This window comes from Podarcis filfolensis (assembly GCF_964270895.1).
Source record: "Podarcis filfolensis genome assembly, chromosome: 1".
NCBI classification, from domain to species: domain Eukaryota; kingdom Metazoa; phylum Chordata; class Lepidosauria; order Squamata; family Lacertidae; genus Podarcis; species Podarcis filfolensis.
The window spans coordinates 113475121-113488700 of NC_139604.1; the positions used below are offsets into that span (position 1 = coordinate 113475121).

General features: G+C 43.3%; 1 protein-coding gene across 2 annotated transcripts in view; it reads right to left on the reverse strand.

Annotated features, from left to right (window-relative positions):
- CCDC88C (coiled-coil domain containing 88C) overlaps positions 1-13580 on the reverse strand; it is a 97046-nt gene that overhangs the window by 36382 nt on the left and 47084 nt on the right. For both annotated transcript variants that reach the window (XM_083609261.1, XM_083609262.1), the window contains 7 exons: positions 11670-11728; positions 11392-11475; positions 9498-9638; positions 6741-6925; positions 5029-5110; positions 3560-3718; positions 15-161 (listed from right to left, as the gene is read on the reverse strand). In XM_083609261.1, coding sequence (XP_083465387.1) covers positions 15-161; positions 3560-3718; positions 5029-5110; positions 6741-6925; positions 9498-9638; positions 11392-11475; positions 11670-11728 — 857 coding nt within the window. The remainder of the gene's footprint in view (positions 1-14; positions 162-3559; positions 3719-5028; positions 5111-6740; positions 6926-9497; positions 9639-11391; positions 11476-11669; positions 11729-13580) is intronic.

Consider the following 13580-nt stretch of genomic DNA (forward strand, 5'->3'; position numbering starts at 1 on the left):
ATTGATAACCATACCAGCTCTATGTCATGAAGCTTGGATTTCAGCTGCAAGTTTTCCTTTTCAGCTTCATGCAATTTATCACCACGAGCTCTTGCTATCATCAGCTGCTCTTCCAGCATTGTCTTTGTTTCCATTAATATGATGTTGTCTTCTCTAAGCTCCTGAAAATGGCAAATTCACAAAGTAAAGGATAGGGTTTCATTGAGGTTTCAAATGGCAGGTAATTTTAATACAGTGGTACCTCAGGTTACATACGCTTCAGGTTACATACGCTTCAGGTTACAGACTCCGCTAACCCAGAAATATTACCTCAGGTTAAGAACTTTGCTCCAGGATGAGAACAGAAATCGTGCAGCGGCGCAGCGGCAGCAGGAGGCCCCATTAGCTAAAGTGGTGCTTTAGGTTAAGAACACTTTCAGGTTAAGAACAGACCTCCGGAACGAATTATGTACTTAACCCGAGCTACCACTGTATACTGAAATTTAATCTTCGTGTGATGCAACATCATTCTTGAATTAAAAGACTTTTGTTTTCCTAGCAGAAGTTTGACTTCCGAGAATCACAAGTCCAGGCCACTTTTGATATGGAAATTGTAGAAAGACAGAAATAACTTGCAGAGCAGGAAATTTACTCAGATCAGCAAAATCCATATGTTAAAGCCATTAACTAGATAACAAATGAAATGCTAAAGTTAACTGGCATCCTTCAAAAGAATGAACCAATATTAAAATCCTTCCATCTCATTTTCATGAGAAAGATGAAGACAAAACAACTACCATGACTTAGCACCAAAATATATGTTATACAACAGCCATATGCAATAGCTTGTTGCTTTGCTGTGGGGAAGGGACAGAGGCCCGCAGGTTGCTTCCCCTGCTCAAATGTATTACAGAAACGCTCTGCTTCCCCTCAGAGTCGTCTTTGCAAGGCCAACATGTGTTTAGAACCTCTTTTAAGGGAACTTTGCAACAAGGAGGCAGGTCAGCCTAAGCTTACATGAGGCTGTAGTGCAATATTTAGCACTGTTTTTGCAGCGTACTCCTAAACACACGTGCTTGGAAGAAAGTTCAATGGGCCTTACTCCCAAGTAAGTGTGCACAGAGCTGCAGTCTGATACTTGTTTTACATAGTATTAAACAGGTGAAAGCACTTGAAAGAACAGCACATATCTAACCCTTAATTAGTTCTGAAAAGAATCAGTGAATGTGTTGAAGGTTTAACGGTTGGTCAAATCAATAGGTCAGCTTGGACATCATGGTAATAAATCATGGTTTACTGTGTCAAGAAAGAGTCACAGCAAGTCTCGGGCTCATGCCCTCCCCCTCCCTTTCCAGTTTGGTAAAAAAGGAAGGTGAAGGCATGAGCCTGAGGTTTGATGTGCCTTATTCTTGACATGATGGTTTATCATGGTTTATCATGTCAGAAGTTAATATAAACCCTAAACTGTGCTTAATCCTAACTACAGTTGATTGCAACAAGACAGCTTAATAAAGCATGGTTTAAAGCTGACTTGGCCGCAGTTTGTTGGAATCAGATGAAATTCTGCTTTAGGTGGCCTGTATCATTCACACAGTGAAACCATTGTTCAAACTATGCCTACAAGCAACATTTTAATTGAAATAATTATTCCACAAAACTATAAAGCTGCAAGTCAGAGCCTGGAAAATGTACCCTGTGGCATTGACCTCAAAGGGCACTTAGCTGCAAATCATATTTGTGTTAGGTAAGCAATAAAAGACAAACAATGCCTGCCTAAAGATTTATTCTCTACTTTAATTAACAAAAAAGCCATTAATCACAATTTCTTTGGTAACTAACTAAAACAACTGCACAGATGACTTCATAGCTTGGGAAGTGGGGTGTGTGTGTCTGAATACGACAGTTTAGTATTAAAACACCACTCTCTGTGTGAATTTTTAAAAACTGCGTACTGGTATTCATTTTTATTCCACTCACTTCTCATTTTCTTCTGGGGAATCTTGACTGGTGTTTGCAGCAGGGGACTCAAGCAGAGATTCCCTAGCTTCTGAAAGAATCCAGTCTCCAGGAGCAGCATGGTACTCAATGCAGAGGAATGCCATGGCATATTTATGACGGGCTGGAATCTCCTCCTCAGAGGAAGTGCACTAACACTGCTCTTCTGTGCATTATTAGCACACACTACATTGGGATTACACAGCAGGACGGCCTACAGACCACATGCACCTTGCTGCTTCCTGGAAGGCTTGTCAAATTAAAACAACACTCAGTTACTTTCTCAAAATGAAGCAACCATGGATGGCAAAAGCAGCGCTCATGGGCTGAAGTATAGCACTGTTCTGAGAGAAACACACTCCTTTAGCATTCAATTTTATGAAGAGGAGTGAGGGCCACAGACTTTTCTACAGGTGAGAGAAGCGCCCTCGAATTCTGACAGGCTCAACACTAATGCCTCACAATTCCAACTATTACCAGTGAAAACACAAACGTAAATGTCCTCTGCTGTCAGGCTGGTATAGGCAGTCATATGGAGACAAGGGAGATTTAAGATTTCCGCAGCTTTAAGGGGAGGCAACCATGGGCTGAAGCGATGGCTAGAGCGATGACTCCGCCATCTTGTCCCCTCAGTTCTTCCTGCTTGTCGGAACTTGCTGTGGAGCAGAAGAGGCAGCAACTGGGGATGCAGTTTGAGCCGCAGGCTGGAACAGGACTCACTCCTCCCTAATCCTATTTGCCACCATGTTTTCCTAGGGACCATTTCAAGGGTGGGGTACATACTAGGGTTGAAGGAGAGGCATACCAGTTGTTGGGGATGGTGAGCAGGAGCAGACATTGCACGTTGGACCTGCATGTGGGCTTCCTGTAGGCATCTGGCTGACCATTGTGGGAAACAGAATGCACCTTTATTACATATTTTTGAGATCGTTTATTATATTAAGCGGTACCTCAGGTTACATACGCTTCAGGTTACAGACTCCGCTAACCCAGAAATAGTGCCTTGGGTTAAGAACTTTGCTTCAGGATGAGAACAGAAATTGTGCTCCGGCGGCGCAGTGGCAGTGGGAGGCTCCATTAGCTAAAGTGGTGCTTCAGGTTAAGAACAGTTTCAGGTTAAGAACGGACCTCTGGAACAAATTAAGTTCTTAACCCGAGGTAAAGGTTAAAGGGACCCCTGACCATTAGGTCCAGTCGTGGCCGACTCGGGTTGCGGCGCTCATCTCGCTTTATTGGCCGAGGGAGCCAGCGTACAGTTTCCAGGTCATGTGGCCAGCATGACTAAGCCGCTTCTGGCGAACCAGAGCAGTGCACGGAAACGCCGTTTACCTTCCCGCCGGAGTGGTACCTATTTATCTACTTGCACTTTGACGTGCTTTCGAACTGCTAGGTTGGCAGGAGCAGGGACCGAGCAACGGGAGCTCACCCCGTCACGGGGATTCGAACCGCCGACCTTCTGATCAGCGAGTCCTAGGCTCTGTGGTTTAACCCACAGCGCCACCTGTGTCCCTTTAACCCGAGGTACCACTGTACATTTTTTAAATATATCTAAATACATAAACTCCTGGTTAAAAACCTGACTTGCCTCCATCCGTGCTTTGTAGAAATCCACATCGTGCAGTTTCTCTTTACACCGGACCAGCTCCATTTCAAGCCTCTCCACTCTGTTTGCTTTTTCTCTTAAGGAATCCAGTTCATCTCTATAAGCCCGAGCAGAGCGGGCATCTGCCATGAGGTTAATGTTCTGAGTTAAAACAAAAACCAAAAAAAGGGGAAAAAAACTAGCACAGCAAAGTTTTAAAACACTTTAATGATGGACACTCATTTTATCTGTTTATGTAGAAACATGTCCCGTCCCCGTCCCCCGTATCCACCTCCCCTAAAAAATGGCTTGCAACACTAAAATATACATATAATGAAAAGAACTCCATGAAATGCACTAAACCACCATAAGAAAATGCCAAAGCCATAAAAAAGCGGGAGGGCATTGCAATGGACGGGTGCCACCCCTGAAAAGAAAACATACTTCCTGTTTATTTCATTATTTATTTTAAAGCATTTCTAGGCTGCTTGATATTTAAAAAAACATATACCATAAGTGATATCCAAAAATACAGCATAAAAATAATAGATCAGTATCACAAAGTCCATAGTCCTCTGCCACCACCGTTCCACAGCAACAGGAAACCCTGAGCATACGGTTCTGAACATGGAGTTTCTATGTAGCTAACATGACTAAGAGTCACTAACAGACTTCTCCTCCATGAATCTGGTTCATTCCTTTTTAGTCATTTAAGCAACTGCTTTGTCCACCACATCCTCTGACAGTTAACTTTTGGCATTCTGTGCTTCAGGTAAAACTATCTGCTTAAGTTCTGAGTAACATGAATGCTTGCATACTTAATAGAAATAGGCCAAAAGAATTTAAGAGCGGCATTTCGGTAACAGTTGTTCAACAGCGGTACAGACTCCCTTGGAAGGCCATGGATTCTCCTTCATTTGAGGTTTTTAAGCAGGGGTGGAATGGTCATCAGTCATGGATGCTTTAGGTGAGATTCTTGCATCGCAGGGGGTTGGACTAGGTAAGGTAAAGGGTTAAGGACCCCTGGACAGTTAAGTCCTGTCAAAGGCGACTATGGGGTGCGGTGCTCATCTTGCTCTTCAGGCTGAGGGAGCAGGTGTTTGTCCACAGACAGCTTTCCGGGTCATGTGGCCAGCATGACTAAACTGCTTCTGGCGCAACGGAACACCATGACAGGAACCAGAGCGCACGGAAACACCGTTTACCTTCCCGCCGGGCAGTACCTATTTATCTATTCACACTGGTATGCTTTTGAACTGCTAGGTTGGCAGGAGCTGGGACAGAGCAACAGGAGCTCACCCTGTCGTGGGGATTCAATCTTGTATGGCTGGAATGTAGCCACATTCCATTGCTCCACCCACTTTTGCTCTGGCCCCACCCACCACAGGCATGAGGTTCTCACAAAGGAATGCTGCTCTTTGGCTGAAAAATGGTTCCCCATCTCTGAACTGAATAGCTGTAGATTTCCTTACCTCTTGCTTTATTTTCTGCAGTTCCATGACTAGCTGATCTACTTCATGTCTAGTGTCAACAAGTTGCTCTGATTTTTCTTCCCTGAAGAGTTCATAAAAGTTGGTTAACATCTTGCCACATTAGTCCCAAGAACCATTAATCCACTGTGAATATCCCAGCAAGACACATATCTAGGCCTAGATGAGAAATGTGGTACGATTCAAGTTCTCTTGTTGCTAATTTACCAAATTTAGCAAGCACCACATACCACTAAAAAGCAGTTTCAAACTACAGTATTTTTAAAAAGTCATCTAATTTTCCAGTTTATCCATTACCAACCAAGGACAAAAAAAAATGTATACATCAAAAAATAAAGAGAAGCAACAGTAACAATGACGCATGGGAAGGGGTAAGTAAAAACAGAAAAAGAAAAGAAAAAGAGGCAAGACAAAATAAGGCTATCTGGTGTTATATCTTCATGGTGCTTTTTTTAAGGACTCGGTGCCATCTCTACCATTAGGCAGAGTAGGACAGCTGGCTCAGGCTGCAGGTGCCAAGGGGAGGAGAGGAAAGAGCTGCGTGCTGCACATAGCCTGGTATGTATGCCCCTCCACCCCAAGCTAACCAGCTGCCTTCAAGTGCAGTTGAGGCTGCTGTCCCATTGCTAGTGTCAAAATAAGGCTCAGCCCAGTGTTGCCAGATTCCATACATGAACTGAAGTGGGTGTGGGGTGCCAAATCGCCCTTTGCCCCAGCCAGCAAAATATATTGGGCTGGTCCTGCTAAAACTGCACACAGGGAAACAGCAGAACCATGAATAAAGATGTGCATCTTTGTTAGCACATGAGTAGTTAGGACTCAGCATCATGGACTGTTGCTAGTGAGCGTTGAGAGATGCAGGTGTGGCAAGATAATGCAGCTTCTGGCAGCAGCCATGTCAAGTGAGATGTGGCCTTCTGCCCTGAACCATATAAAGGCAGGAAAAGCCGCCTTGCCATCTATCTGTGTCACGTGATCATTCAAATATTAACAGCGACAACTTCCACCACTTCCCGTCTTCTTTTCTCTATATACTAGGGTTTCCCAAACTTGGATCTCCAGCAGTTTTTGTACTACAATTCCCATCATCCCTGAGGAGGGGTCCTGCTAGTTAGGGAAGATGGCAGTTGTAGTCCAAAAAACAGCTGGAAATCCAAGTTTGGGAAACCCTGGTATATACATTTTTAAGAATGCAGACTGTGCGAAGGCAAGAAAACGTAGTGGGTTGATGAGCAAGTGTGCAAAAGCAGACGTGTGTTGTGGAAAACAAATGAACCCCAAATTGCTTTCTTCAGGAAGGCAGCAGGGGAGACTGAGCGCCCTGTTCTGTAAGCACAGCTAAATGTAGGACTTACCAGTACTGATCAATACAGTGGTACCTCGGGTTAAGAACTTAATTCGTTCTGGAGGTCCGTTCTTAACCTGAAACTGTTCTTAACCTGAAGCACCACTTTAGCTAATGGGGCCTCCCACTGCCGCCGCACGATTTCTGTTCTCATCCTGAAGCAAAGTTCTTAACCCGAGGTACTATTTCAGGGTTAGCAGAGTCTGTAATCTGAAGCGTCTGTAACCCAAGGTACCACTGTACACTGAAGCTAAATGCTACAGATTGTGCATGCAGTTCTGTGTTATCGAAGGCCACCAAGAGGCCAATAGTTCTCCAGCAGCTCCAGCGGCTTAGTGTCAGTACTTACAGCTCCTGCCTGATCCTCCTTAGTTTAGCCTTTGTGTCTGCCAGCTCCACAGACAGATGCTGTTTGTCCTCATTGGAGAGGCGGCTGGCTGGGTTTGGCGAAGAGGCTGGGCTGGAAGTTTTTAAAGGGCTGGGCGGCTGTTGGGATTGCAGGTAATCTCTCTCCTGAGTGAGATCCACAATGAGCTGGGAACAAACAAACAAACAAAACAACCCATGTGAAGAATACAGCTTGCACATAGCTCCATTCCTAAAAGGATCTCAGACCACTTTATGAAAGTCAATGACTTTATAGGAAGATTTGGACACAGAAAGCTTTAATTGCACAAGCACAGAAATCAAGTATGTAATGGGGCCAAAGGTTCCCCACATTCATGGCAAGCCATAATTCGGCTTGTTGCGATGTGCAAAGCAGACCACTACGTCCCCATGCAACTGTCACACCTCTTTTTCTGTGCACACATATGGTAGAAAGCTGTACATTGTCTAAAGTGAGTGCACAGCCAGTGAAATAGACAAATGCACAATGATCAGAAGTCACGGTCCACCAAGGACCATGTAGCAGTAGTAGTTATTATTAGTAGTTAATAGTAGCATTTTAACTTATGAACCACCCTTCACCCTAAGGTCTCAGGGCAGCTTACAGCAATTTAAAATACATTAAAAGGAGTCTGAAAACTTAACGATTAAAAAATGCAACCACAAAACAAGGGTGGGTCTTGAAAATACACATCTCAGCAGTTGACGGCTGGAGCTAAGAGTGCAGGGTACTTGCCAATTCCTACATGGAATTATTTTTCATTCAGAGTTCTGTAAACTTTTGAAGTGGTTGTTGAGATGGCTTATTATACAATTTGAGAACTATAACAACGTCATACGTCCTTAGGCTTCTTGGCCTTTTTCCTAGGCTAACGAATCCCAATCTCTTTTTGAGATCTGGGGAAATCTGCCCCTTCTCTTCTTTCCAGTTACTACAATATAAGATGCTTCCTTATAAAGACCTTTATGTTAATGTAAACTGCTTCGTATTTGATGTACAGCTTCTAACGAACACAGTATGGAAAATAATATTGAGATACATTTACAACAGCATGAGGGCAGCGGCCTTTACACCGTTTCCTAAAAATTCCATATTTGAACATAAAAAGACCAAGCTGGGCATGAGAAAGGGTCTTGTCATCCCTTACCCAAACCTACAGTGATATGCAGCAGATGCAGATTTACCACATGAAATGAAGATCTGCCTCAAGTATGTACATTGGGGTTGTTAAGTTGTGGGTGAACATATCAGACAACACAGTGATTCTTCAAACAGCTATTGTTTGTTCACAGGCCAGAACAGAACTGAACAGAAGAGTTCAGTCGGCCTGCTTATATAGAGCTCCAGTACAACGTAACTGTAACAATTTTCTAAAACTATCCAATCACTGAACGTCACTTTCGATCCCTTATTTGCATAACTATCTACAGTATCCCCCTGCTGGCCCAGGGTGAGAACTTCAGTACATAACGGGGGGGGGGGGGAGAGAGAACTGACTGGCACCTTGCAGCTTATCTCCTGCCTGCACTCTTTTCTCTCTACTGAGTTCCGATACCAGGACTGCACCCAACTGAAAAGTGTCAGGGGGAGGGGAAGAGCTAGGCTGGATCTAGACACATCAAAAAAAGTTTTGCGAAAAAGTGTTGTAAACCTCATAATGGGAAATCACATTGTCAAAAAAATGGGATTCCACAGCGCCATCTGGTGTCACGGTATTACAACGCGCTTAAAACTATTTTTCTTTACTAATGTAGCTGTCCCTAGACTGTGGAGAGGCAAGATGAGAGAGAGAGCACTCACCCATATGTCCTTCTGCTCTTAAAACCAGCCCTCTCATGATCCCTGATGTGATCAGGACAGATCCACATTTACAAGTTGGGCCCTACTGCTATCACATCTAGCCTGGCAAGGGTATTTGGCAAGAATCTGGAGGAAGGCTTTTTAGGGTGCTAAGTCAAGAGCAAAGAGTGCAGAGAGGGAATGAAAATAACTTGGTTGTCAAGAAGCAAGTCAGAACACAGAGCAAGGTGGTTAAATTGTGTTCTGTGCCACTTCAGACTGCAGATGGAGGCTGTTTTGTTTTGTTATTTTATGCATAGTCCTGCACACAAAAAGCTCTCTGCCTGCAGTAATGCATGTAAAAGAGAGAACTCCCTTCTCCCAGACGCGCTACTTTATCTCACATGCCCAACAGCAATAAGCAATAATCATGATACAGCAAAGAAAGCAGACACTTGCTGGTACTGCACAGATAAACTCCAGGCCTTTCTTGAGCTGTTTATTGGACTTACTGGATAATTTTACCTGGGGAAGCATTCGAAAGTTATGATCCTGCCCACACCTGCAGTCTGAAATGGCACAGCTCAAAACTTTATCGCCTCATTCTGCATATTATGTAGAACACCTCAGACACAAGGTGAGCCAAGCAGAAACATCAAAGATTTCAGTACATCTGGCACAGTTTTTAACTAGGAAGCTGCGCTCTTCATGTTATGGAAACACGCAGGTGGAAAACTTGCATTGTTTATTAAGACCATGGCCAAGAGAAACAGAGGCTTTATTTATTAATTTAAAAAGACAGGCCCCAAACGGCCAGTACTTGAAAGAAGAGATCAATATAAGAGCAAAAGGTTAACAGAAAAAGGAAAGTCTAGCACAATACTTCAAACAAACTGCATTGTCTTTAACATAAATAAAAAGCAATTCAAGATACATTACCTCTGTGCACTCATCTCTCTCATCAATCAGCCTCTTGAGATGGAAAACCATATTTCTTGAAAGAGACTCGAGTTCTTCTGGAGCCATATCTGGGAGCTCTAGCCACTGCAAGTCAAATACATTCTCCTGGTTATGGGTTACCTGAAATGAAGAAAGAAAAAAGCAGGAGATTTGTCTCTTTTTTGGAAGCTGTGCATGAGTTTTGCCTGAAGAGCAGCCTCACTCAAACAACCGTCACCTCCGACCTTTGGCCCATGCTGGCTGGTTTTGATGACAGCTGTAGTCCAAGACATTTGGAGAGCAGCAAGGCTGGGGAAGGCTGCTGCACAGTAAGATCTGCAATTCTATTAGGCTGATTCTGCAAACATTGAGTCCCATTGAGTCCAACAGGACTGTTTCCTGTAAATAATGCCTAGGATTGCAAGTTAATATTCACATTCCAACAGACTCCCATAGTAATTGCTGCATTAGCTAATATCATATTTGCCTATATCATATGAGACCTTTTATATCATGGGTAAGCAAACTAAGGCCCGGGGGCCGGATCCAGCCCAATCGCCTTCTAAATCCGGCTCACGGATGGTCCGGGAATCAGCGTGTTTTTGCATGAGTAGAATGTGTGCTTTTATTTAAAATTCATCTCTGGGTTATTTGTGGGCCTGCCTGGTGTTTTTACATGAGTAGAATGTGTGCTTTTATTTAAAATGCATCTCTGGGTTATTTGTGGGGCACAGGAATTCATTCATTATTTTTTTTCAATATATAGTCTGGCCCCCCACAAGGTCTGAGGGACCAACCCCCTGCCAAAAAAGTTTGCTGAACCCTGATTTATATTGCTTTGGCAAATGACTCTTCTTGAAACTGAAACTGTTGGCTTCCGCACAAATGTAAATTCCAATGAATGCTGAAAATGCTTCAAATCGTAGCTATCTAGAGGCAGGACAATAGCCTCACAAAGATTGCATCCTAACATTTTGGAAAAACAGTTTGGTGACAATCAGAAACTTAACCATCCTCCTCCTCCTATTCGCCAGGGATTAAAGTGAATGATTCCAGTTTAGAGAACCATTAGTATCATTAAAAGCTTCTTGAGACACTAGCCTGGTTTGCACATCATGGCAAGTCAAACTATGGGTTATCCGGACTGTGTTTATGTGCTGGCTTCCCAGACAGGAGCTCACACCCACTTTGCTCATTCCCTGTCCTTTTAGTACAGCATCGCATGGAAGCTAAGCCAAAGTTTGATTCACTATGTCTTTCAAATTCAGAATCATGGTTAAGAGTTCTCCTTAACCGTGATCTAAATCATCAGATAAAGTTTGGCTACACATCATGGTTAAAGAGGCGAGGTCTTAACCGGGATCCTGGGTTTGGACAACATGCGAAGCGAAGTCTCTGCCTTCCCTTTTAAGCCAAATCTTACTCACATCTCAAAAGAAGGAGAGGAAGACTCACAAAGGATGGCAAAAACCTTTGGAAGTCTCTCCATTTCCCTTTTAAATCTCCTATCTCCTGCCTTAAACTGATTATTAAATCAGCCAGGCTGGCTTGGGCTGATGGAAACTGTAGAGAGACAACGTTTGGAAGGTACCAGTTTGCGGAATGATGATCTACACATATTTTCTTCCTCTAACATTAACACATAATAGTGATATTATAGACCAAATGCTGCATTATTATTTAAGAGTTGCTCCAGTTGTTGTTTTTATGCCCATTTGAGTATCTTTTTTTTGCATTTCCCATTTATGGCCCTAATACAGACAGGAAAAGCAAAACATTCATGAGCCAGAAAGCCATGATACGAATGCCACCTGTACTCACAAACTCAATGAGAAGTTAGAGGAAAGTCCACTGGAACACAAGAGAACAGGAACAAAGGAGTTGAGAATCTTACCTCTTGAATATGAGAAACTATTGCAGCCTGAGTTTCAATATCTAGTTGCTTTATCCTTTCAATGAATTCTTCTTTTCTTTCACACTATCAAGAGGAACAAAAAAGGCACATCACATAATTGTTTACGGTGCACTGAAAATGCACTTTTTTATATATCCTGAACATTAGAGAGGGAATGATAAAACAAATGTTGCTGGGATATTTAATAGCTTGCATTGGTAATTAGCTTATTAGGTTTACTAATTATAACTATAGTACTAAATCAGGAGTAAGCTTACCTGCACAGCACAACCCAAAACTAGCAGAAGTAGCTTTTTAATTTCATCCATACTTTTCCCTAGGAGATGAAAAATGACCATTAAATATTAGAAAATCACTATGAAGATTATTAAAATGAAAAAGGTCAATGATTTTCTAACAACGTATCCTCAGCAACATAGCATTAAAAAGGCGGCATATCTCTACATTTCAATTGTGGTCACAGAACAAATTTTCTTTGCTTTTTAAAAGGAATGTTTCAGCTTTGAGATGATGTGTTTACAGTTCATAGCTCTTGTAGCTGTAAAGAAAAAAAAAACCCAAACCTCATCACTGTGAATTCTTTTTAAAACTCAAAGTACAAGCTGGCACAATTAGCAGTATATATAAATATAAAACCAATGAAAGGCAATGGATTGTTTTTCTGCGCTTGATGCAAATCAGTGCAAATTTATTTATTTTTGTAGCAACGCATAGATGATGTGAAACAAGTTTCTTTTCCCCAAGGTACCGCCGGCATGTGTGTTCCTATTTGCTAAAAAAAAGAGAGAGAAAAGAAGCAGTTTTCTGTGTCAGCTGAGAATAAAGCGCCTTGACTCTTCACACAGCTTCTTTTAGATGTGATTAAAATGACTGCTGTTTCCCTGCAGTTTGTCCGCATGACGATAAAGGCGCCATGAAATATCACTGCCTTGATCTATACCAAATAATCAGACTCATTTCAAGAGATGTGAACACATAAAAGCTGCCTTACAGGAGATGTGTCACCTGCCCATCTATTATACTGCCATATAGTCCAACCAGCATCAGCTCTAAAAGATCTGCGGCATAAGTAATTCCCTACCCTTGCCCTGGAAGGTTCTTTTAACTAGATATGAAGAAGAAGAGTTTGGATTTGATATGCTGCCTTTCACTCCCTTTAAGGAGTCTCAAAGCGGCTAACATTCTCCTTTCCCTTCCTCCCCCACAACAAACACTCTGTGAGGTGAGTGGGGCTGAGAGACTTCAGAGAAGTGTGACTGGCAGCTGCATGTGGAGGAGCGGAGATGCAAACCCGGTGCCCCAGATTACGAGACTACCGCTCTTAACCACAACACCACTCTGGCTCTGCCAGGGGTTGAACCTGTAATGTCCTGAATGCAAAGTGGTACTTTCTATTCTAAATCCTCAGAACAAAATCAGTCTGTGGAGAATGGTTCAAGATCACCCATGAGCGTCCTTGACCTAGTGGGTATCTGAACTCAAGTGTCTGGGTCAGAAAGGCGGGTGCTTGGAAGAGACTGTTCCTTCAGCAGTGAAGCAGCTTAGACTGAGAACTTAGAAAGAAAATGGAGGCCAGAGCCAGCTCAGCCATTAGGCAGACTGAGGTGGCTGCCTCAGGCGGCAGAAGCCCCTAAGGCAGCAGCCCTGTGGGCACTCCACCTGCCTCTGCCACCACTGAAGAAGCTGGCTGGAGATGATGGGAGATGATACACTACAACAACAGCTGGCCACCTAAGGTTGAAGAGCACTGTAAGTTTAGTGACAACTCTGAAGCTTGGCATGCTGTCTTCTGTGTTCCTGTGGCCCTGGGTGACATTGAGGCGGGCAGAATTTGAGAGTTGGCCAGGAACCCAGAAAGGTGGTCCTGGGACCTTCACTCCCAGGACCTCCTGCAAGTGTGAAAATCTGCTCAGGGGGCTCCTCCTCTAAGGAGACCTCAGGATTGAAGTCTGGGCAGGGCTGAACCCTGACACCAGGTCTTCAGTTCCAGCCCAACAAGCCAACTACTTCTTAGGCTTTCAAAAAAGCTACATACCTGGCCTATCAGTGCTACAACGGTGGTAGCCAAGGAGACTGGAGAGAGGCAGGCAAAAAGAAGAAACAGAAAGGGCTTCCCAGGCAAGCAGCTGCATCAGTTTCTTCCTCTGGACGTGTGCTTATCACTTACA